General features: G+C 44.6%; 1 protein-coding gene across 2 annotated transcripts in view; it reads left to right on the top strand.

The window, feature by feature from the left end:
- Positions 1-19,472: 19,472 nt before the first annotated feature.
- The window catches only part of Tmem154 (transmembrane protein 154), a 49,522-nt gene continuing 42,954 nt past the window's right edge, over positions 19,473-26,040 (top strand). For both annotated transcript variants that reach the window (XM_042701861.1, XM_042701860.1), the window contains exon 1: positions 19,473-19,603. In XM_042701861.1, coding sequence (XP_042557795.1) covers positions 19,540-19,603 — 64 coding nt within the window. In that variant the 5' untranslated portion in view covers positions 19,473-19,539. The remainder of the gene's footprint in view (positions 19,604-26,040) is intronic.

Here is a 26,040-nt window from a genome sequence, read left to right on the forward strand (position 1 = left end):
AACCACCATCAGTTTAAGCAATGGGTTCTCCACAAAGAATGACTCCTTTGTGCTTCTTAGGATGGTTTTCTGTGTGAAGCACTTACAGGGCTAGACCGAGATTGTTTGAACTCCTGTGCTCCTGTTCTGAAGATGTATGGAATTTTACCTAAAGGCTTATGCCCGTTCCCATAGTTCTCAGGGGAAAAGGCAGCCCTTCCCTTTCTGGCTCCGAAGGTATTACAGATCATGGGATGCTCTATTCTTAGGGACACAGGAAAGGCTATCACTCCCTTACACAGATGTATGGTTTGGCAAAGGACACCAGGTATGCCTGAGGTGTGACCAAGGAGATCACAGAAGGAAGGTTTCTGGTGGAAAGGTGCAGACCCGAGGCTTCCTCCTAGAGACCCTGCCCCCCTACAAACCTGTACCATATGGAGCCTCCGCTGTCCCGAGGCCTCAAGCAGACTTACCTGGGAAGAGAATTGCTACACAATTTACTACTCTACGGAGGGCTCCAAAGTCCGGCGATTAATTTCTGAGTGTTGTTCAGGCGCTGCTGCAACACATAAGTTTTGTTCATTGATTTCTTTAAGCATTTATTATGCTCTGTATGCTGTTGTTATAAATCATTGAGATTTATGAGTCAGTATATTCCATTCTTATGCATACCCTGCAGAGCTCAAGAATCCTGAAAGAAATCATTATTATATGCGCTCAGTTCTCACATGTCCTTGAATAGAGCTCTCGCCAGGCATACAAAATGTGAGCCCCCGGGGAGCTCTGCTAGCCAACTTGTTTTCTCCTTGAACTGGACATGCAGAGGAGGCTGCTTTTTCTTGCTGTTCCCAAAAAGCCCCTAGTATTTCCAGCACAGAACAGGACACAGAGCTAAATATTTAATTAGGAGGATAAAGACCAGGAATGCACAAATACATTGGTGTGAATTGAGAAAGAAAAGAAATTTAAAGGGAGGAAATGAAAGTCTTTCTTAACCAAAATAACATGTATTCATGAAGAAAAAAAAATCATAAAATTTAGAAAAGCAAAATGGAAAAAAATTGAAAAGTCAACTTATTATAATAACCCTTCCACTATTCAGAATTCATCATGGCTAAGATTTGATGGATGCTCTTCCAGAGTGTGTGTTTGTAGGATGTGTACATTTTTTTTTTTTTTGTCGGTCATGGGGCTTGAACTCTGGGCCTAGGTGCTGTCCCTCACTTCTTCAGCTCAAGGCTAGTACTCTATCACTGAGCCACAGCACCACTTCTGGCTTTTTCTGCTTATGTGGTGCTGAGGAATCGAACCCAGGGCCACATGCATGCAAGTCAAGCTCTCTACCACTGAGCCACATTCCCAGCCCGGGTGTGTACATTTTTATATGTATATGTGTTTATGAATAACTGTAGAATCAAAACAGATTATATTTGCCTTTTGAGTATTTAAATACAATGTAACAATGTTTCATGTGAATGCATATATTCACATATTTACATAGGTCCTTGTAGTTCAGTTCTTTATTGAGCTAATCATAGAAGTAACAAGTCAGGATTTTGGCACTAGAGTTCAGAAAACAGCATTATGACTCTGAAATTAAATATAATACCTTAGTCCGAGAGAGTAAGGGGACAGGTAACCACAAATAATGAGGAAAGAGATACTGTCTCATGGGCCCAGGGTCTAACACAAATGATGGTGAATATAAATGGAAAACAGGTAATGTAATACTTGGATCAATGTTAACAAGTGATATATTGCAAGCTGTGCATTCTATTTTCTTTCCTTGGCAAGTTATAAAACCTTGTGAGCCTCTATTTCTTAATCTGTAAAATGGGAATCATTGTGTCTCTTATCAGAATGATGGTACCTGTAACGAAGTCTGACTCGTGTCTATCATGGACTAATTGCTCAATAGTTCTTAGTTTGCTTGCTCCCACTTCTTCCCAGTTGGGTTGTATTGTTCAGGAATAGAGGCTTTTTGAAAGCAGAGTTGGACCCTACCTGTGTGCAGACCTGTGGGCTGTTAAGTGGGGGGTGGGGGGAGGTGGGTAATGTGGTCAGAGATTCATGAATTTTATGGAGATGGCTTTCAAGTTAAATGAACCTTCTATGGATGCAAAGCCATTATGAAGTTTCCAGCAGTGCTGCTCTAGGGGGCCTGCAGGAATGGCCTAGCTGAGTGGTCCTCAGAGTGCAGCCCGTACAGCAGCAGCAGCACCCAGAATGTGTCAGAAGTGCAAATTATCAAGCCCCACCCGTACCTGTGGAATCAGAAACCGTGGGAGTGGATCCAGCAATCCTGTTGCAACAAGGCCTCTCTATGTGCGAAAGGCTGATGACGACTAGTGAGGCAAGAGTCTGAAAGCAAGAATTGCCGAGCCTGAAACATAGCCTTGCTCCTTCATTCACTGTGGTTCCCTGACAAAGTCACTTTCCTTCTTGGAACCTCTATTTTCTCATCTTGGAAATGGGAAGATGGTATCTTTCCATGATCTCAAATGATTGTTTTTGGGAGGTGAAAGATATTCAAATAGCAAATTATGCAAACAACAACTATACTTTTCAATCCCTATTCCAGGGAATAACAATGTGCTAAAGGCATTACAAAAATTAGGGTCAATATGACAGAAATTCTGCAAGCAGATCTACAATAGCTGAATATGTTATCGAAGAAAATGCTAAGTGTGTGTGTGTGATGCCAAGGGCCTGGTGTGTTCTAGGTAAGTGTTCTAGTACTGATCCCCAGCCTGAGAAATAATGATTCTGAAGCTGAAGGTAGATAGGTAAAGCAATATAGAAATGTTAGAAGAGAATTGGTTCTTCATATTGATCATTGAAAGAAGAATCTCTCATGAAGTGCCCAAACTGCCATAATGGCATCTTCTCCCGGGTAAATAAAAATCTCTACTCAAAAACCATCTGTGTTTCAAACATGTGAGGATGAGAAGTGAACATTTCCAAACAGAATAAAAAGGACACATGTGAGGAGACAGAACTATTTGTTCTCTTTTTTCAAGTCTTAGCAAAAATGGAGAACAGCAGGTCACCACCCTAAGTACACACATCCCTCATCTACAAGGGAGTCATTAAGTTGTCTTTCAGGATGAATAATTCTGCTTTCTTTAATCTCCTCTCAAAGGTCTCATTGTCCTCCCTTTTAGTCATCTTTGCTTCTCTTCTGTGAACCTTTTCCAGGTTATTCATCCACAGCCTTAGTGTCGTCCAGGCCGTTGGTTCTAGAGCCCTACATAGACACAGAGCCCTAGTCTCTGTCAGGCTGTAGAGAGGATGCTGGAGGAAGGCCTCACAACCTAACTCACCTCTCAAAATACTCTACAAAGCTCTGCTCTGTTTCTTTAGGTCAAGGCTGTGATTCCTGGCAATGCTCAGGTGCTTGTCAATCTTACACCACCTTCCCTAGTCAGTCATGTTTAGCTCTTGAGATCCTTTGTGCCTAATGGTCTTTTCTATTCATCCAACATCCTATATTTCCCTAATAGAAAGCAAATTTAACACATTTATATATGCAACAGAAATTTAGAATGGATGTGCAGGATCATAAGTAATTTTCTTTGGGAAGTAAAACTATAAATGATTTCAGTTTATTTTTTTGTGCTCCTCTAAGTATTTGTTGGGATTGACATACCATTGTTTCATTCATGTAGAAGAAAAAAATTAAATTGGAAAATTGACTTTCTATGTGCTCACAGGCCAACGCATAACATACGAAATCCTGGTGTGAAGTAAGGTGTCATGCCACACCGACATTCTATTCTGAAACTATAGAGAGCTGTGGTTGGGTGAGGGTTTGTCCAGGATTGTCTCAGTTTGACAGAAACTGGGCAAACCAGAACAGTGAGTCACCTGCCTTCCCAGCTCACTCTGTTCTCTGTCCCAGATGAACAGCCAGGATTGTCCACTGTTCTCTGTTCAGCACTTCCCTCCAATGTCTTGCTTTGTCATTTCTCAGGAAGTACAGCTCATTTGGCCTTGAAGATAAGAAGATGCTCAGAGGCATGCTCTGTGTGTTGGCTCACTTAAGGCATAAGACCTGCTGGAGAAAAGACAAGTGTTTTCCTTGTCTTTCCTCAGAATTCATAGCAGGTCCCTGGCTATGAACAGCAGATGCCAGACCAGTGGAGCTATGAAGACAAGATACTTGTCTGACTCTCGGCTATGGGTCGAGACTCCAAGCAATGGTTCAAAACTATGGTTGTATGCAGCAATCACCTAAAGATTTCTTAGCAATATAATTGGAAAAGATGGCTCAGAAGACCTGTCTGACTAGCATAAGGGTACTCCCTCACCCATGAACTGGTTCAGATACTGACATTCCCTCAGCTTATTGCCTATGACTTTTCAGTTGTGCAACTTTTGATGCTTTTAAATGTCCATTTTCAGTTCACCTGGGGGAACTTCTGAATCTGACAAATCAGATGGCTAGCCCTCCTCCTAAGGTTTCTGATTTGGCAGTCCTGGCATGGTGTCTAGTGTCTGTACTTCTAGTAAGTCCCAAGTTAAGTTGGTGTTAGCTGGATCAAGAGCTATTCTTTGAGAAGTGCTGGTATTCGCTTATTTTATCATCTCATCCTCTTAATGACAGACAGTGGGATCTAGAGGCATGGATACAACAGAAATGAATTCAAGCCACATACACAAACAGCACAGGCAAGGCTTCTTATTGGGACATTCAACTGAGCCAGCAGACTTTACGCCCAAGGGAGTTTATACTGACCATAGGTGATCAGGCTGCTTATTGAACAAAGGCAGCAGAAAGAGTTTTTTATTGATTTTGTAGGTGGGCTACAGTTTGGTAATTGGCCATTACTCAGGAGCACAGAGGTTCTTTCCTTGTGCACAAACATCCCTGGTGGGCTAACAGGTACCCAACTTCACTCAAGAGCTGTTAAGTTACAAGTAGCAGCATCATCCTGTCCTGGCTTCATGGTTTGGTCTGGGCTTATGATAGGGCTGAGGAGACTGTAGATGCTTGAACTGCTGAGAAAGGCAGTGTAGATAAAATATGGATTTGCGGCAATGGGCAAGAGATCAAATGAACACAGTGTGACAGTGTCACACATTTCTCAGATGATCAGCATGTCAACATGCAGATTTGAGTAGATCTGACACAAAAGTTGAGGCAGCAAAGGGGACAGACACAAAGTGAAGATAGAGATACCTGGCCGCTCATCCAATTTTAGTCACCCATCAGATACCTTTAGGCTTTTCAGCAAAAGCCACAGAGTCTCAAAAAGCCTCCAAGTCTTGCAAAAGCCTCCAAGTCTTGCAAGTAACCTAGGCAACGGTTAGTACAACCTACATGTCAGAGGTGTTACTTGCAGTGGAAACTAGTGGAGGACTAATAATGTGACTCATAACTTCCCAAATTAGGAAGTTTTGAGTTAACTCAGAACAAGGGAAGTTACAAGGCGTATTTGAATCTTTGTCATTTGGTAGCCACTTCAAACCCCACTAGTTTTAGCTTGCTTTAGTTATGAGGGTACCTGTGATCATTCTGGCATCCTGGCCTGATCTGGTGTTTTAGGACAAAGCTGTTGAAAGCATGCTTTTTTCTTGGTAATGAGTTTAAGATCCTTGGGTTTACTTGCCTTTTGTCCCCTTGCAATGATCCCTACCCCTCTCTCAGTATTTTAGTTTTCACCTAGATCTTTATTTTCCTCAGCTTTTGTTTTCCACTTCTCATTAACTTATCCTAGATTTAAATTTTTTTCTTAATCTATACATTATCTAGATATTTTTTGTAATCACCTTAAATTCCTGATTTTTTTTACTGCATTTTATTTGACCAGGATCCTTCTCTTCTGCCTTTCTTCTAGCAGGTTTTAAGAACACAGTACATTGGTATTAACTATAATCACTCTGTTGCACAATAGATTTACTCCACTTAGTCCTCCTATCTAACTGAAATTTCATAACTTTTGGTCAAATTTCCCACATACCACCATTAGTAGTTGGTTTTATTGTTTTTATATAACAGACTTTCTGTTGCCCACTCAAAAAGTCATTTTCCTCTCCTATTAATCCCTATTGAGGGATTTATTGAGATACTGGGAACTTACATGTTTCATGAACCCCCCCCCCCCCAAAAGGCCAGCTTACTCTTTTCTCTTTTTTCCTTTAGAAATGGGGTCTCTCTGTATAGTCTGGGCTGGCCCCAGACTCTCAGACTAAAGCAATCCTTGCTTCAGCCTCCTGTTTGGTTCAGAAGTGATTTTAGATAAGATTAAACCGGTGGAGGTAATGCCATTGTTCTTGTCAGTGACTTTACAATGACAATGAAATGTAAAGGGAAGCCAGACAGAACTGTCTGGCAAGTATTGCTTGTAACAAGACTCAGGAACACCTTTTCCCCCCAGATTTCTGGTCTTCTTGTCTGAGTGCTTGATCTTTAAAAAAGCAAAAGTCATCTGGAATCTATGGGGAAAGATGCCTCAGGACCCAAGAAATCATGAGGAGGCAGAATGGAAAGCTAAAAGGAACTCACATCTTTGGTGATGCTAGTCAGTCCCTGAACCAACCAACCCTGCAATTGCCTTACCTGTAGGCTTTCATGATGTGAGTCTCTTTACGCATTCAAGTTGGGTCTTCTACTATTTGAAGCCAAAAGCATCCTAATGATGCATGTCATTTTAACCTTAAACATATTTTTATTTTTCTGTAATGACTTGTGGGTATTTCACAGAATAATCATTTGAGATCCCTTGATATTTTATCTAGAATTGTCTGAAGATCCTATTTTGGTTTGAGAGGCCAAATGTATGATTTCATTTTCAAAAACATTAAGTTTTGCTTCGAGTCAGATTTCTGCTAATGACTGGAGACATTAAAATAAATTTTGAACATGAAACATCTGTAATTATTCAAAACAAAACACATTATCTTAGGAGAAAGGAGATTTATTGTAAGGATTCCCTCTCATTCCCCTCAGAGGTTCTGTCTCCATGCTTGTTAATTCTCCTTCCTTTCACCACCAGCTGGCCAAAGGGCTGAAAATCCTTCAGTCCAGATTTCAAATGATGAGTTAGACCTGTTTATTACCCAAAGCCCTTCGGTCCAACCAGTAGCCACCTCAGGACATTGTATCCTGGATGCATCTCCCTGAGACTGGAAGAGGAAGCTAGGGATGAAAGGCACCATGGCCAGCATGCCTGTGTTAGGAAGTCACTCTGATAAGGAATGCCTCATAGTGAGATAGTGGATGACCCTTTTACTTTCTGTCATTTACTTTATATATATTTTTTCTATTTTTTTCCCTGGGAAAATACAGTACCTGAAAATATTAGAATGAAAATTGGACAGGTGGTATACCTAGGTAGCAAAATACGTGGCTAGCATGGGAGTAGCCCCAGGTTGGATGCTTAGACCCACTTAAAATTAATCTTTCTCACTCTCTCCACACACACACCAAATGAATAAAAATTAACAAGGAAAAGATTCATATACTTGCTAGGGGACCCCACATGTTACCATAAGCAATCAGATGCTTTCCTTCCCATGCCTTTTGGGGTGATGTTGTACACCCAGACTTGACTGTTGGGCACACATTGTGGGCTATTTTGGTAATATGAATGAGGACTTGTAGTAATAAGCCTATTTGGGTTAGTGTCAGGTGATGACTACTCATATTTGTGCTATGACTTCACTTAGTATATACTTAAATAGACAGCTGCAAGGACAGCCTGCGCGGGATGCTATTTTCATCTGCTTCTAGTTCTCAGTAGGCTGTGTCATCCAAATTAGCAAAGCTGACAGTCCTTACTAAAAATCTACCAAACTGAATGCCTTTAAAAGCAATCTATTTTGTAACCCATGCAGGAAGAATGTTATTAAAAGAAAATGTTCTGCATGGAGTGGACTTCCTAAAATACAGTCAAGTCTTAATGCTACTGCCCTTAAATATCCAGGCATGGTTGGAGTCATGGCTTAGTAGTAGAACGCCTGTTTAGCAGACTTGCTATTGCCAGTAGAATCCCATCCATGTCTTCTCCCTCCAGCACTTTGTCCTCTCTGTTTTATCTTTTTTCTTTTTGTTGGTCCTGGAGCTTGAACGCAGGGCCTGGGTGCTGTCCCTGAGCCTCTTTGTGCTCAAGGCTAGTACGCTACCATCTGAACCACAGCTTCATTTCTGGCTTTTTCTGAGAAGCTTATTGGAGGTAAGAGTCTCACAGACTTTTCTGCCTAGACTGGCTTTCAACTGTTTTCCTAAGATCTCAGCCTCCTGAGTAGCTGAGTACAGGCGTGAGCTTTGGCCACCTGGCTCCTTTTGTCTTCTTAACCTTCTTGTTCACCATGTCTTTTTCCGCACCCCCATCTAACCTCTGGGGTCATCCTCCTATAAACAAACCAAGCACTTTCAGATCTCTATAGATCAAAAACTTCCGTGGCTACATGACAAAATATGGCCACGAGCCACCACTAGAGAAAAGACTATTTTACTGATGCTTCTTGAATAGTTTTCCATAAGCTTCCTCTGATTATTACTGCTTGGAATTGTGGCTTTCTGCTTTTGCTTTGAAACAACCCCTTTCCCTGTCACCCTCTAGAGTCTAGCACACATTGACCCTATATGGAGTTCATGGATGGTGATGGTTGTGATCCACACACCAGAACACCGAGTCAGTGCCTAAGCCCTGGATCCACATGCTGTGTGCCTTTGAGTCAAAGAGTCTTCCCTCTAAACTGCCTGAGGAAACTGAGATACCTACCTGCCCAATGTAAGACTTTCAATGAGGAGCAAATGGATGTGAAAATGCCTTGTATTCTGTAACAAATTCACAAGTATATCGCCTTCATTATTCACTTTCGTTTGACGCAGGGTTCTAGACCTCAGCACTTGACATTTCTGACTAGACAATGCCTTGTTGTGTGGGTCTAACCTGGGTGTTGCAAGATGTCTTCCACCAGATGCCAAAGGCACTATTGAATTCTGGCAACCAGAATTTGCCAAATGTCTCCTGGAGGCCCTGGGTAGGAACTGCTGGTTTCCTGGTTTCCTGTTAGAGTTATCATTCTCTGATCACCTATCCACCACCTCCCTCCAGTTGTTCCTTCTTTTGCAGACACAGTCTTTCCTGATCATCAAAAGAACAAGGCTTATTTTGATCTGAAGCTGGCATGCCTCACTGCACTCCCGCCAGGACTTCACAAAGATGTGTTTGTGGTTATCCACATATATACGTAGTAGCTGCTCTGCAGGTTTTCCAGTCTACTGGAACAAAAGTTGATCTCCTGACATTGAACTAAAGAATATTTCCTCTTTTCTAAGACCTGCTTCCATCTTTGTTTACTAGACAATCCTACTTTTGACTTTCTGATTTTGACATACAATGTCTTTTAAAAGTCCAAGACTATTGAGTCGTGTCTCCTACCAACATACCTTTGGGCCTAAAAGCAATTCCATAATTGCAAATGTATTTTATCTTTGCACATCTTAATTTTTAGTATTAAAAAGGCAGGGGCTGGGTATGTACTGCAGTGGTAGAGTACTTGCCCAGCATCCCAAGGCCCTGGATTCACTCAATAGCACAAACAAGATAAAAGAAAAGAGACAAAAGTGTTCCCTTCTCCCTGACCCCTAATGGTAAGCTTTCAGTCTCCTTCATTCTTGGTAAGCCCCAGCCTTCCAGAGTATTTTTACTCCTTGCCTTTTCAGCATGATAATGTCTGCTTTTCTTTACTCTTGTCTCCAACTACAGTAACTCTAGTTACTCTGCATCTCTGAAGATGGTATTCAGTGTTCTGCAAGTATCTAAGACAATCCCTCCTGCCATAGCCCACCAGTGTTCTCTCTTGTACAGAGGAGAGGATAACTGCCACACATCACCATGCAAACCCTAAACCTCTAAACCTTCAACCTACTGGGTATGATTTGTTTTTTTAAAGAGGCAATGTGTTTTGCAAAGGATCTTAGAAGAACAATGAGCTTATACATTGAAAAGAAACAATTCTATCCCAGGGGAGGGAAAATGCAGGTAGGATGGGTATCAACATTTTACTGAAAAGAACTCCTAATGAAGGTTCAGCAATTAAAATGACAGCCAGGGAGATAAGGAGATATATATCAACTTTTTCTTTTTTCTGATTCAACAACTTGTGACCATTTATAAATTCAGGTGCCCAAACACAAAGAAGAGATTTTTAAAAATTCATATGAATAAAGGCCAGTTTTAGGTTTTTATTTCTGTAGTGCTGAGGCTAGAACTCAGGGCCTCACACATAGTAGACAAGTGCCCTACCATTAAGCTACATCCCCAGGCTTCCCTAACTCTTGTTCGTTCAACATGTATTAATTGGCTTTGGGCTTTCTTGTTGAGTTTGAGTAGAAGGAAGTCATAAAGTTAATCAGATAAGGATCTTGTTTTCAAAAAGCATGTGGTCAATTAGTGCAGAAAGATTTAGTGCTAAATTATATAATTGGAATATAGTGTGATAAAGGTCATGAAGAACAGCTCACAGGGTCCAGCATCCACTCCCTCCCATGCCTACATAGGTCTGTGAACTCAGTTCTAACAGGATGGCCCAGCATCTCAGGAACCCAGGACTGCTGTGTTACCACAGCAGGGCTAAGCAAGACTTAGTATGACTGTAGGCAACTGCTGGCTCTTCCCCCAGCAGGGATCCCTGCAGGAAGAGGGACATAGGTTGCATTGTTGCATGGGATCAGTCCAGCTTCCCCAGGGCACCATTAGATTACAAGGCAGCCTGATTTCTTCAAGTTTACTGCTTACCAAAAACAGTTCTAATTTCCTTCTGATTTTCTCCATCCAGCTTTTACAACGCCTGATGAAGAGTCCTAAGGAGGACATGCTTGCTGCACCAATGTTATATAACATATATGCTTACATACTACCTTGAACTTGTCATCGTAAGCATCTGTTTTCATGCTCATGATCTTGTCTATCAGCTGACATTTGGAGGTTGCACTAGGCTGGATTCTGGTTTCTCCACTTGGGAGTCTTCATCACACCTGGGCTTGTTAGCAGATCACAGAGCTGCAAGATCACAGGACGTGGTATAACAGGCCGGTGTGGGGTGATTCTTAAGGGCTTTTGCCCACAACTGCAATGCTTTTGCATCTGTATTTCAGTAAGTCAGAAGTAAACTTTACCTACTCCAGTGAAAGAAACTACTGAGTCATAAGAACATGGATGAGCAACTGTAGCTTTGAGAAGGTGTGAAGAACAGGGAAAGACGATCCACGAGCAGAGCCCTTTCTCATCAAGAGACAGCATAACAGTGAGATATATAAGTGAGAGACCTCTTACCACGTTAAATAGAGTGGCTGCTGCCCTTTGGTTCCAATGTTGTGTATGTCTTGGAGCTTAAACTGTCCCCGAACAATTTTTGTCCAAAGCTAATGCTCTACCCATTGGGCCGTGGCTCCACTTCAGGCTTTTGGTTGTTAACTGGAGATAACAGTCTCAAACTTTCCTGCCAAGGCTGGCTTTGAACCCACATCTTCAGATCTCAGCCTCCCAAGTAGCAAGGATTACAAGTATGAGCCACCAGTGTGCTTGGCTTGGTTCCTTTTTTTTTTTTTTTTTTTTAGTATATTGCTGCTGAAGCCAGCACATGGATGCCCACTTTGGGTGCCCAAGTACAGTTACAGCCCCAGTGCGTGGTATGCGAGGGGTTGCAGCTGAGAAGCTCTCACTACCGAGCTGCAGGTTTTTGCTCTTGGCTTCAGAGCAGCTCTTACCTGCTGCTTCACAGACAGGAAGGGAACCATTGAATATTTTACCCATTTATTTCCTTCCTCCTGTCCTAATTTCACAATTACCAAGGCACTATAACCTACCACCATGTTTATGGCTGTTCCATTTCTTTCTTTTTCCCCATTAGGAGAGAAGGAGGAGGCTGAGAACTGAACCTATAACTAGTAGTTCCAGGCTGCAGGCCCAACTCTTGGAATTCAAGTCTGTCCATGCACTCTTAAATAGAGACAAGTCACAATGAAGAGATTTACTACATGGCCTAGGAATGCAGTGGGAAGGCAAAGCAAGCACTTCAGCTTCCTTTGTGGATCTCAGCAATGATGGGAAGGTTTAAGAACCTGGCTGGACTGCCTGCAGTAGTCTGTCTCCAGTAGCTAGGGTCAACCTCTCCTCTGAAAACCATATCTCCACAGACTTCTGATGGACATCTGGAATATGAGTGACAGATCTCAAAAGGTCTTCTAGTCAGCCCCACTGTTTTACAGCCAAAGGAAATGAGGACAAGAGAATCTAGTTATCTAGACTGGAAACATGTACCTCTGATTCTTTTTTTTTGGGGGGGGGGGGTCCGGTCGTGGGGCCTGAACTCTGGGACTGGGCACTGTCCCTCAGCTCTTCAGCTCAAGGTTAGCACTCTACCACTTGAGCCACAGCACCACTTCCGGCTTTCTTTTTGCTTATGTGGTGCTGAGGAGTCGAACCCAGGGCCTCAGGCATGCAAAGCAAGCGCTCTACCACCAAGCCACCTTCCCAGCCCCGACCTCTGATTCTTAATTCAGTGGACCAACCATGGCTTACCACATCCATCCCTTACTGGTAGGAGTCTGTTGCATTGTTATTAGAAATTATTTCTTCTGTGGTGCTGGAAGTTGAATATGGCTCTTAAGCATGGTAGGCAAGTACTCCACCACTGAGCTACACCCCAGCCCAATTTTAATTAATTTTTTTTGCCAAGCCAGACACCAATGGACCAGGCACCAATGGATCCTAGCTACTTGGGAGGCTAAGAGTAGGTGTATGGCCTAAGCTGAAAAAAGTTTGGGAGAACCCTTCTCAACTGAGATTTGCATATGGCAGTGCACACCTATTATCCTCCCTAGGACAGGATGCCTCAAATAGGCGGATCATGGCTAGGAATCAGAACTTGTCTGAAAAATAACCAGCACAGAAGAGATCTGGAGGCATGGCTCAGTGGTAGTATCTGTGTAACAAGCATGAGAGCCTGAGTTCAACACTCCAGTATCGCCAGGAAAGGAAAGAAAAACAAACAAACAAACCTTGAATCTCTACCTGAAAAATAAGTCAGAAGCATCAGAAGTATGGCTCAAGTGATAGAGCACCTGCCTAGTAAGAGGCTCTGAGACCCTAGTACTTACCCCGCCCCCAAACATTACCTCTTACTTCTACTGCTCATTCACTTCATTCTTCTTCTGTTTTGCTTATTTGTGGCATTACCTAGGTAGGTACCATGGCACTAGGCCAGTTTTTGCCCCACATTCTTACTATTTGCCATATCCCTAAACCTCTGCATTCTTGCATGTTCTAGTTTCATTGGTGTTGAGGATTTAGTTGGTTAGGACATCAACAACTGTGAATCTGGAAAGTAGAATTAAACAGAAACCTAGGGGCTGGGGCAGAAAGCTTGCCAAGCAGGTACAAGGTTGAAGGTTCCATCCTCAGCACTACAGGACAGAAAGAAACCAGGAAAACAAATGAAACCTCACTGAGACCACAAAGCTGCGTTCATCATTCTAGAGTAGACTCAGTTTAGACTCTATGCATATCTTGCTTGCAAAGATATTTTAAGAGACGTAGGGGAAAACACAGTAAGATAAGACCAGAACTGAAACAGCAGTAGAAGGAAGTTCAGTTCCTCTTAGCAGGTGTGGAAGGCCAAGTGGGTGAGATGAGTGAGCAGCTAGAGAGACAACAGATCTCCTTGATGCACTCCTGTGGGTGCAACTCAGCCCAACCTGGCTACATTATGAAGGAGGAGAAGGAGGTACTTTTTTTTTTTTTGTCAGTCATAGGGCTTGAACTCTGGGCCTGGGCGCTGTCTCTCAGCTCTTCAGCTCAAGGCGAGTGCTCTACCACTTGAGCCACAGCGCCACTTCCAGTTTTCTAGCGGTTTATTGGAGATAGGAGTCTCATGAACTTTCCTGCCTGGGCTGGCTTTGAATCTCGATCCTCAGATCTCAGCCTCCTGAGTAGCTAGGATTACAGGCGCCCGGCTGAGAAGTAGGTACTTCTTAGGTCTCCTGAACTAAGTCTTGAAAGGTTTAGTTAGCCACGTGAAGAAACATTCCTAGAAGTGATAAAGAAACCTGGGTGAATGAAACTACACATCAAACTCTACTATTACGGTCCAAGTTCCTGGAAGTTAAGGCAAAAAGGGGAACGCTGATGTGCTATTTATTTCTTACTTTTTGAGAAAAGGGGCATATGTTCCATGAGCTAAAAATAAAAATGTCTAGAATGATTTTGAATATTACTGTATATTTAAAAAAAGGCCCTCAAACATCATTCAAAGTAATATTTCTGGGGAATGGCCTAGAACTTTACATTTCAAGCTGATGTAGAAGTCCCTACTAGAGTACATTTCAAAAACTATTTCCATAAGAGGAATTTCATTTGTTTGTTCATTCAAAAACATATGGGAGAGGGGGGCTGGGAAGGTGGCTCAGTGGTAGAGCGCTTACCTTGTAAGCATGAGGCCCTGGGTTCGATTCCTCAGCACCACATAAGCAGAAAAAGCCGGAAGTGGCGCTGTGGCTCAAGTGGTAGAGCACTAGCCTTGAGCTGAAGAGCTGAGGGACAGTGCCCAGACCAGAGCTCAGGCCCCATGACTGACAAAAATAAACAAAAAAAATGGGTACTAAATGCTAGCTAAACTGGAGAACAAGACAGAGAAGCCCCTCCCTAAGGAAGGGCTGGTGGATCAGGGCACAGTGAGTCTCTGAGCAGCTGACAATCTCAGATCAGCTGACACCATGCCCAAAGTGCTGCCCAAAGTGCCCTCCAGACCTCTGCACTGTGTCCCACACACTCATGGTCCACTCACACTTGGCTAGTCACAAGCCTTTCACTTTCCTTTGTGGTACCTGACCCTGGGGGTCTCTCTTGTGGCGGAGGCATGGGCCAAGGCCTGTGGTGGAAGCCTGGACAATCCCTAAAGCCTGCAGCAGCTTCTCTAAATGACCAGCCAACCAGCATATGACCAGGCTGGCAACCAGGATGCAGGGATTGAGACCCTAAGGTTGCAGCCAGGCTGGTCAGAAGGAATCCAGCTGGGCAAATTCAGCTGCCACAGCTTCAAAGGCAGCCAACTGGCTGCAGCCTCCTCGTTTTCCTGCTGGGCTTCCTGCGTAGTCCGGGGTTCACTCTTGTCTTCCTGCCCAGCCCCGGCCTACTAGTCTCTTTGGGCCCACTTCAGCACCCGAGGCCTCTCTGCCTCCCCCATTCCTTCCTCACTGCACTGAGAGGGACTGACAGCCCCTCATGGCATCACCACATCTTATCTGAGGGAGCCGGCAGCCCCCAAGGAAAGCGGCAGCGGAAGGCTCCTGTCAGTGTGTGTGTGTGCCATGCTGGTGTGTGAGGGCAATGAGCACATTTCATGAATGGTGGACATCCAAAGACCAATACACAAATAAGCATCAAACCCACACTCTGCCACAGCCAGCGCAGGAAACCAACCCAGGATCTTCAATAACCAGCCAAAGAAGCAGCCTGTGGAAATCAGAGCTGCAAGAAGTCAGATGATGCTCTGAGAGGGCCTCGTTCCCACCCCACTTCTAATCTCACAGAAGCCAAGCATCAGACCAATGGAATCACTAGACTCCTCAAGCAGCACATGCTGCTATTCCCTGGAGCAACAGCCTGCATCAGGACCTACTAAATAGCTTCCCTTCCTCCTTCCCTTCTCTCCCCACCCAGAAGCCTGTTGAGGCCCCCTTCTGCCAAGCTCAAATGATGGAGGCCACATCCCTTGTACAGGAAGCTCCAAATGCTTACTCCTACTTATTCCTGTGTGTGTGTGTGTGTGTGTGTGTGTGTGTGTGTGTGTGTGTATGAAGGACTATATGTGTGATGATATGTATGAGTGTGTATGCGTTGGCAAGAACAAGGTTAGGGCACAAGAGGACCACAGAGAAGAGAGCAGGCATTCTGCTCCATAGCCTTATTTCCTATAATTTGGCAATACTGTGGTTTTGAACTCAGTACCTCACACTTGTAGGCACAAGCTCTACCACTTAGCCACACCTCTAAGCTTTTTTTTTTTTTGGTTGGTCGTGGGGCCTGAACTGTGGGCCTGGGCCCTGTCTCCCAGCTCTTTAGCTCTAGGCTAGCATTCTACCACTTGAGCCATAGCGCCACTTCCAGCTTTTTCTGCTTATGTGGTGCTGAGGAATCGAACTCAGGGCCTCATGCATGCAAGGCAAGTACTCTACCACTGAGCCACCTTCCCAGACTCTCTAAGCTTTTTTTTTTTTTTTAAACACCTGTTATTTAGCGATAGACTGTCTTTACATTGTAGCTGGAATGACAGGTGCATACCACCACACCCAGCTTCTTCTGCTGAGAAAAAGTCTCAAGAACTTTTTGCCCAGGCTGGTCCAGAACCACAATTTTTCAGATCTCAGCCTCCTGTGTAGTCATGAGCCTTTGATGCCTGTCTCATTTTGTGCACCATTTGAGATTTATGCTCACACTACTCAAAGCAACACAGTGGACTATATCTGTGATGTCCCTCTTTTATGGCCCATAGAGAGTTGGATGTGGAGAGGGGACAGGAAGAAGAGAGAAGGAATGGGTGAGAGTCATTTCTATAGTTCAAACAGTTGATTGTAAAAGACATGTAAGGTGACAAATGTCCCTAGGGTCTGTAACAGGTGACATCTCTCCTGACCTCCTGAGCATGTGGGGCCTCAGGACATCTCTTAGGCACCCCATTTCTTTTCTGCTCCTGTCCCAGCATGCACCAAGGTGACCTGACACTGCCTGTGAGCCTGCCCTGCGCTCCCAGGCACCTCCTGCATCAAGGTGGGGACTAAGGCTGAGACTCCCGGTTAGGAAGTGTCAGGATTTGACCTGAGGTCCAGCAGTCACTTGCCAAAATTAGTGGCTGGTGAAATTAGAACAAAAACAACCAAAAATAGCCATTCCCTGCACCATGGTCTCTGCAATTTTAACTGCAGAGGTTGGATCATTGGAACATTACCATTCTCTGATCAATGATGGTAATTTTTCTCCCTTAAGATCAGTTTCATGGCTGGGTGAGGATGGCTCATACCTGTAATCCTAGCAACTCAGGAGGCTGAGATCTGAGGTTCAAAGCCAGCCCAGGTAGGAAAGTCCATGACCAATGAACCATCAGAAAACTGCAAGTGGTGCAAAGTGGTAGAGCTCTAGCCTTGAGCACAAAAACTCAGGGACAGGGCTGGGAAGGTGGCTCAGTGGTAGAGCACTTGCCTTGCATGCTCGAGGCCCTGGGTTCAATTCCTCAGCACCACATAAGTAAAAAGCCGGAAGTGGAGCTGTGGCTCAAGTGGTAGAGCGCTAGCCTTGAACTGAAGAGCTGAGGGACAGCGGCCAGGCCCGGCCCAAAGTTCAGGCCCCACAAGCAGACCTAATAAAAAACAAAAACTCAGGGACAGCGCCCAGACCCTGAGTTTGAGCCCCATGACCAACAATAACAAAAAAGATCAGCTTCATCACCCTAAGGGGCTTAGTGAGCACAAGGGTCAAGAGACCATTCCATACTGTGCAGTTTTCTTCACAGCCTCCGTTTGTGGTGTGCACCATTCTAACAGATCAATGATCATACTCTTGTTGAAGCTGTGCGAGCTGTTTGGCTTGGCTCTGTGGCTCAGCAGGGGACTGCACAAGACAGACCTAGTGTGGTCCAGTCCCAGACACCAGACTACAGGAGCCCCCCCGCCCCATCCCACATAGAAGGACCCAGGTCCAACAGCCTCGCCCTTGACAAATTTATGCCTCAAGTTTCTGGGGATCCGGTGGGTGGGGGAGGGCAATGGTGCTTTTGAAAAAGTGGAAAAGACAAAAAAGAAAAGAAATCCCCAAGCCCTGGATCTTCTCTCTTGCACATGTCACCGCTGGAGAAACGCTTACACACACAGGAACAATTGTCCTATCTCAGCTGCACAGGGTCATGGAGCCAGCAGCCTAACTCATATGCTCAGCAAGTATGAAGGCGAGTTCGTTCTCTGTTGTTTTCAAACGGGACATCCCGTTTTCAACACTCTTTCTTCTGCTGTTCTGTATTGTCCCGTAAGGTAGAAAAATGCAGTGCTTAAGGAGTTGACTGAATTGCCAGTTGAAAAACATTGAAGTGCATACTGTAAATGCATGAACCAACCAATCCTTACATGACTCATCCACCTATTTGTTGTAGATAGGAGCCAAGATACACATGACTAGGGACACTGAAAAAAATGAGGTACTAGAGAAAAAGCTGAAGGCTGTGTCTGAGGAGTTCACATACCTTGTGCACTTACACCAAGCAAGTCACAGTAGTTGAGGGTCGGAAGGAGGTAAGGGTCGGAAGGAGGTATTCTTCAAGCTCTAGTGAAGGGCTTAGAGCAAGACGTGTCTGATGTGTTGACCCTGTCCTCTCCCTGCCTCTTGACACCACAGCAACCATGTCTAAGAAATGCCAGCAGGAGTGCTTAAACCTGAACTTGACCCAAAGAAAGGGCTTCAAATAGCATTCAGAACCCAACCTTAAGAACACTCCATTGTGCTCAACTGTCTAGACATCTCTTCCATGAAGTGTGCGCGTGCGTGCGTGCGTGCGTGCGTGCGTGCGTGCGTGCGTGTGTGCGTGTGTGTGTGTGTCCTGGGGGCTTGAATTCAGGGCCTGACCCAGCCCTCAGCATTCTTGCTCAAGGTTGGTGCCCTACCATTTGAGCCACAGTTCCACTTCTGGCTTTTTAGTGGTTAACTGGAGATAAGGGTCTCATGGATTTTCCTGCCTGGGTTGGCTTCAAATTGTGATCCTCAGATCTCAGCCTCCTGGGTAACTATGATTATAGGCATGAACCATCTGCACTGAGCTTCCACTTGCATTCTCCCCATTCTTTTCACCCACACTCAGAATTCTATCTAGGGCTATCATGCTCCAGGCTAACTTATTGTCACACAAGAAAGAAAGGCCAGATCCAACCTGGCAATAGCCTGCTTTGGGGATGGATCTTTGGGCTTGTCATTCTGGAGAGTCTGGGTTTCTACTAGTAGTTTTCCTCTATTTCCTGAGCTCCATCTATCCAACACCACAGCCACTAATCTCACAGAACTGTTTAGAGTTAATAAAGAATAAGACAAAAGGTTGTTTTGGCACTAGGCTCATTTCAAGGGTGCATTAGCCAATGTGGCTACGAGCTACTTGATTGGACAGCACAGGTGGAGCACATTACCATCAGCTCTGAGTTCGCCTGGACAGCCCCAGTAGCCCCAGACACTCACCTGGGGAATGCACATAATCACAGAGCCCAAATGCTTGTGGTCTAGGCACCTCTAACCCCAGATCCCAAATGCCATGTGAGCAACGGAGAACATTTCAAAGGTAGAGGCTGGGCAGGCATGCTAACTGAATCAGTATTAGGAGAACAACTTCTCTGTTGCAATCCTTGCTGGTCTGACAGGCTCCTGCAGTTACATCACTTCCTAAAAAACGCAAACACCTCTCCTTCAAGTGAGCACCGACCCAAACAAGCAGGAAACAGGAAATGTGAGTGTTTGAGGCAGGCTAGAGTGTAGCTCAGCACAGGCAGCATCCTGAGTGAGCGCCCGGGCTGACATGACCTCTCTGCGTGCTGCCCTGGTCTGGGCCCTAGGACTTGTGCTCCTTCACTCTGGCCAGGGTAAGCAACCTCCGGCTGGGAAGGAGGCTCTCAAAGGCTTGTGGGTGCTCAGGGCTACAGGACTCTGCCAGAGGAGAGGGAGAAAGAGAGAGAGGGAGGGAGGGGGAGGAAGAGAGGAAGGGAGGGAGGCAGAGGGAAAGGGAGACAGGGAGGGAGAGAGGGAAAGAGGGAGAGAGGGAGGCAAAGAGAGAAGGAGGTAAAGGAAGAGGAGGGAGAAGAGGGAGAGGAGGGAGAGGAGGGAGAGGGGGGAAAGGGGGGAGAGGGGGGAGAGGGGGGAGGGGGGAGGGGGGGAGGGGGGAGGGAGCGAGAAGGAGAGAATATGTCACACCCAGAAAGTCTAGTCCTTCCTGGGAGAAAGAACTGGAAAAAATTAACTGTCTTTTTGCAGGCTGGGGTGGAGGGTGGACTTTGCTTTCACTCCAACTCTCCCGAGCCTCCTTCAATCTGCTTTCTAAGACGTGAGGATCCCTGTAATTTACCAGCTTTAATGAGCACATTAAGAAAACCATAAACTTAACTTTTTGGTAGGTTGTGGAAGAGATCTGTTTCAATCAGTTGAAACAGAAATCCTGAATTCCCTTTCAAATCACGTGGGCTGAGAAGTCTGCTGGTTCCAAAAAATTCTTGGAAAAACGGGGGAGGGGGGGCATGGAAATCTACTACTGGAAAGCATAACTAAAGGGCTAAGTTTGAAAAAATGTAAACAGGAAATTATTGGAGGAGTTACCAGACATTTGCTCTTTAACATCCATAAAGTACTTTCATCTGCTTTCCTTTGGTTTTAACTTTGGGGGATACTTTCTTTGCATTTTACTGATGTAGGTTTGTTTGAAAAATGAATTTGAATGTAGTCCATTTAAAACAATGGAAAAGCTCTGGGTACCAGTAGCTTATGCTACTCAGGAGGCCGAGATCTGAAGATCACAGTTTGAAGCCAGCTCAGGCAGGAAAGTCCATGAGACTATGATCTCCAAGTAACTACCAAAAATCTGGAAGTGGAGCTATGGGCTCAAGTGTAGGGTACTACTCTTACACTCAAAAAAGCTAAAGGATAGTGCTCAGGCCTTCTGTTCAAACCCCAGGACTGGCATAAAAACAAATTAGTCTTTTAGACTAACAACAGCGATTGAGTTCTTCTCTTGACAGTTGCTACAACAAGCAAAATCACCCTCCATTGCCTCTTAAGGTTTGTTGACTTACCCTGGGTAAACAGACTTGCCAGCATGGTTTCTGTCAGTGAGTACTGCCTGCTTCCACCGTAGGGCAGAATTTGAAACAGTTCTTTAAATATCAGAGGTGACCGCTTCCTGGAAGTCATCTATCTGCCCCATCCTCCCCCGCCACCACTGTCCGTTTCCCCACCTCCTCCAGGTGCCCTCCACCTGGAGGGAGGGAGGGAGGGAGGGGGGGGGAGGGAGAGAGAGAGAGAGAGAGAGAGAGAGAGAGAGAGAGAGAGAAAGAGAGAGAGAGAGAGAAAGAAAGAGAATCAGAAAGGAGAAAGTGAAAGATGATTGGCTGGAACTGAGATGAGTGTTGAAAATGAGTCTGAGCATCAAGGTAATGTTTTGGCACAATGGTTCTGAGCTGCAAGGGATCTGGAGGGGCTATGCGCCCCAGGGGAAATCCTCTAACTTCCTCAGGTCCTGTAGGAGCTGAGCATAAAGTGGAGCTTAGTAATTGCTAGCAAATATCAGAATCATTCCTAGCATGGAGATGAGACTGAACGCTAAAGACTGAGGTGCTCTTGCAAACAGGTCGTGCTGGAATGCCAGGAGAAGTCCTGCAGTGGGCATGGACGGTCACTGCATCTGTGCTGAGCCCAGCCTGGATTTTCCATATGCGAAAGATACAAAAATGTCCACTTTTAAAACGCAACTCAATAAAATATTATTAATTTGATATTTCTCATGGAAAAGGCTATTCCAAATCAAGTCTTTACTTTTAAATTAATGTCTATCCTTTGGAGCTAGTGGGGCTTATGACTTCAGGATATGAGTTAGATTACAGGTGTCACACTTTATCCCCTGGACTTCCCCCACAATGAATCTGAGGATGTTTGGTAGAAACATCCAATCTCTTCCTTGAAAGCATATGCTGAAGTCTGTCTTAAACTGAGCATTTACAAACAGCAAAAGTCAATATTTTATGATACCTAGAGTTGCAGGAGGCTGGCATCTTTCCCTCTGAGTCAGCACCTCATCATACCCTGAGCCTAAAACAAGAAGGAGCAGAATACCAAGTGAAACAATCTGCTTGGAAGTCTCCAGGAGACAGGATTTTGACCAAATAGAGGATCATGTTTTTAAAAAATGTTGGACTGTCAAATATCAGCCCAATATAGGATCTTCAGAAAGTTCACATTCAAGGCAACATTCTGAGATGGCAGGAAGGGAGGCACTCTAGCTTTTCTCTTTACCCAGAGAACTGTCAGGGTCAGCTTTGTGCTGTCCAAAGAGCAAGACATTGGGGGCAGGGGGTGAGTGCAGAAAAGATAGCAGAGAGAAACGAGGAGCTAGCCCCTGCTTTGGTAATCAAACTCTGGGTTTAATAGAGAGGATTAGGAAATTTTCTGGGATGTCTTAGAAGACCCATGTAATTATTGGACAAAGCTTGAGATGGAAAGAAGAAGCTGCTACTTGCATAAGTGAAATTAAATTTTCTGGCACCGCTTGTCTCAGTGATGACTTCCACCTGCTAGTTCCTGTGACAGTGCAACCTTTCATTACCAAGAGTGATGGTAGCCACCAGATACACTGCTCAGTATATGTCAGGCACTGTTCTAAACACAGATCCCACCTCATTCATTCCTCAGAACAACCTTATTAGGTAGAGACTATTACCCCTGGTTTGCATATGAGGAAATCTGAGGCCTGGAGAAGCTAAGGGAGTTGCTAGGGATTGCATAGCTAAATAGTAGATGTTAATAGGATTTCTCCTTAGAATTCCAAGACACTATAGTGCCTAGGGTCAGGCTCTGCCAGGGTCCATGCGTAGTTTCTGATTTGGAAAGTTAGGGCTCTGGTTCCTGCGTTGCTGCAGGCCTATCATCTAACTCTTAGTGTCTTTAAGGTTGCTGCATTTAAACACAGAGCTGTATTTGTTTGCGTTGTGCTGAAACATGCTCAGAGAGAAGGCATGGTGAGGGTAGGGTTAAAACCTGAGAGCTGCTGAGCCGCCTTGGGGGGAGGAGGAGCTTTGTGAGGCCCTGGGGATTAGCGCAGTTAAGACAAGAAGCAGGAAAAGCAGAGTGTGAGGCCAAGGGATGTGGTGAGTGGCTTCAGGTGTGGGAACCAGGGAGGGAGACAGAATGGCTTGGGTCAGGTGGAGCCGCTGAGGGCGAGCCCTGCTAAGCATGAATCCCAAGGACCAAATGACCTCAGGGGGACTCAGACACACAGACCGACCAGACACAAGAGACACACACATACACACCTTCGAGTACATTCATGCATGCACACATTCACACACATACCAAAAAAAAAAAAAAAAACCCCACACACATTCTCCAAAACATACAGGACCAAAAATCCAAACGGGCAGAGAGCGGGTAAATGGAACATGCTTTCTTTCTACCATTCCAAATCCCAAGAAGCCAGAAGAGGGAAGGTCTTGGCTGGGATGAGCTCAGTCCCATAAAGAAACAATGTGGCTTGCAGTTTGCACCTCCCTCAGCGGTTGGCAGAGATGTGGAGAAACAGGAAAGGTGTGGGGCTGTTGTTTGGGTGGATCTGCACAATCCCAACGCCTAGGCTGCCCACTGCGCTTTGGATTTGAGTGAACACAGCTGGCGTTTCTAGAACCTATATCATGTTTTAATATCTGCAATGTCTTGGGCCTTTTTACTTTGGCTTGGTTATTTCTTTGTTATGTCTACTTTAAGCCTATTATTACCTATGTGCTTTTGTGTAAGGTTTGTAAGGCCCTAATCTGGCTGCTCCCTGTGTCTGTTGACTCCCATTCCTGAAGGAAGTCTCGTGGGCACTAAGGGAGGAAGGTGGCATGGCCAATCCCACTGCCAAGTTACAGTCACGTGCTCCAGTGTCCAGTACTTTGCCAGTACAACCTGTCTTGACATCACAAACTAGGCTTTGGGAGCAGAGGGAGCAGGGAGGAGAGCTCATGACTGAACCAGCTGGGGATGGGGAAAGCCTGGCATCAGGGATCAGCTTCCAAGAATTACATGAGGAGGCACCAAAACCTCAGGAAGGGTGTAAGCCAGCAAACCAGCCAGGCCACGCCAGTAACTAGGAAAAGACAACCGAAGGGCAGAAGTGATTGTTAGTGAGAAAGAACAGGCGAGTGGATGGCGCATTATTAAAAGTCAGAGAACCGCCAGGTTCCAGGGATGGCACGACTAGCTTACCTTATTGAAACTTTTTGTGTTCTGTTTTTAGCTTCACCTTTAACCCAATGGCTGGACAGGAGCCCCCCAAAAGCCTGATAGGAAATCCCTGCCTAATAGGAAAAGCCTGCATTAGGAAATCCCATTGGCAGACATGGCTTTGGACTTTCATTCTTCCACAATTTAAAAACAAATTTCTGGGCCCTCGGGATTTCCTTGAATTCTTGAGATTTCTTCATTACTTAACAGGTTGATTTCTTGTATTTCACCCAGTGTTTCTAATGGTTCTGCATTAGGAGAATTTTCAAGTTCCCAAGTATATCAGATTACTGGAAATGTTGATTTTTTTTCTCCCTACCATTCTGGAGAGTAATTTGGAACTATTTAGTACACAGATAATGTTCTAAGTGTATAATTCTAACACCTTACTCCAACTACACTCACAAATATGCAGCAAAGAGACACAGCAAATAATGTTAATTGCAGAAATGTTTGGAAAAAAATGGAGAAACAAACAAAGCAAGTTAAATATTCATTAACAGAAGAAAACTCATGCAGTAATAAGATTATACATGGCAGTTCAAATGAATTAACTAGAGCTACCTGTATCCAAAGGTATGACTCTCAAAAGTAATGTTGGACCAAAGAGCCAGCTAAAGATTAATGATGCACAAGTTGGGTGTTCCAAGCTACTCAGGGGGCTGAGGCAAGAGGATCACTTGAGCCCAGGAATTTAGGGCCAGTCTGAGCCACATATCAAGATCTTCCTTTCAAACTATTCACCACCACCCCCAGACAAAATACCCAAAGCAAGACTATGTGAAGAATAACTGCATTTAAAGTTTTAAAAACATCTAAACTATGCTATGGGACACAGACTTGTGAAAAGTAGGGCAATGATACATATTAAGAGTAAAGGAGAGGGGCTGGGAAGGTGGCTCAGTGGTAGAGTGCTTGCCTTGCATGCATGAGGCCCTGGGTTCAATTCCTCAATACCACATAAGCAAAAAGAAAAAAGCCGGAAGTGGTGCTGTGGCTCAAGTGGTAGAGCTCTAGCCTTGAGCTGAAGAGTTGAGGGACAGCGCCCAGGCCCAGAGTGCAGGCCCCATGACTGGACCCCCCCAAAAAAAACAAAACAAAAAAAAGAGTAAAGGAGAGAAAGACAAAGGGGTTTGATGGGGACTTCAACTGTATTTCTCTTTGCTAATGCTAGGCTAAAATGGGATACCAGTACACAGAAGGTTGTCAGATGGCCAAAAACACAGATAAGAGTAAGCTACTTGGGAAGTAAAGGTAGAAGGATCAAGGTCTAAAGCTGGTCCAGACAAAAAAATCATCTCAACAAACAAAAAAGGTATGATGAGTTGTGTCTGTAATCCCAGTTCAGGAGTGGAAGATAAAAACCACAGTCCAAAGCCAGCATAGGCAAAAATGTGAATGTTTATCTGAAAAAAAATAACCTAAAAAAGCAAAAAAGGCTACAGTTGTAGCTCAAGTACTTGCCCAACAAGTGCTAAAAGCCCCAAGTTCAAATCCCAGTACTGCTAAATAAATAAAATCAGTAAGGAGTGCTATAATGAATGGAAATTAAAATAATGTCCACTTGGCTATCATTTATTTCTCAACCAACATATATATTTACTAGAGTTTCATTTGAGAAGCTTTAAAAACATTCTTCTGAGTCTGGGGCCTGTAGCTCAGAGACAGATTGTGTGTTTAGTATGAGCAGGGCCCTGGGTTCCATTCCCCAGATCAAAATAACAACAAAATTGTTAGAGGCCACACCCCCAGATTATCTTCAAATCGCTAATGCACAGTATGTGGAAAACATGCAGACAACAGATGTGACTAACCATCAACCATAGCTAAGTTGGTACAATTTACACCAGGACCAGCAGCATCAGCACAATGTGAGAACTTTAGAAATGCCAGCTCTTGGGCCCTCCTTAGACATGCTATGTAAGAAGCTCTGGGAGTCTTTTGGGGCCTGTGCTTCTGAAGGTGGTCCTATGTTTGAAGACCACAAGTTTAAACCTTGAAGCTGCTCTATCAGTGGAACATCATTTGCAGATGCAGGCTGTAAGCCTCAGTGTGC

This window comes from Dipodomys spectabilis, unplaced genomic scaffold (assembly GCF_019054845.1).
Source record: "Dipodomys spectabilis isolate Male_0828 unplaced genomic scaffold, ASM1905484v1 ptg000297l, whole genome shotgun sequence".
In the NCBI taxonomy this organism is placed as follows: domain Eukaryota; kingdom Metazoa; phylum Chordata; class Mammalia; order Rodentia; family Heteromyidae; genus Dipodomys; species Dipodomys spectabilis.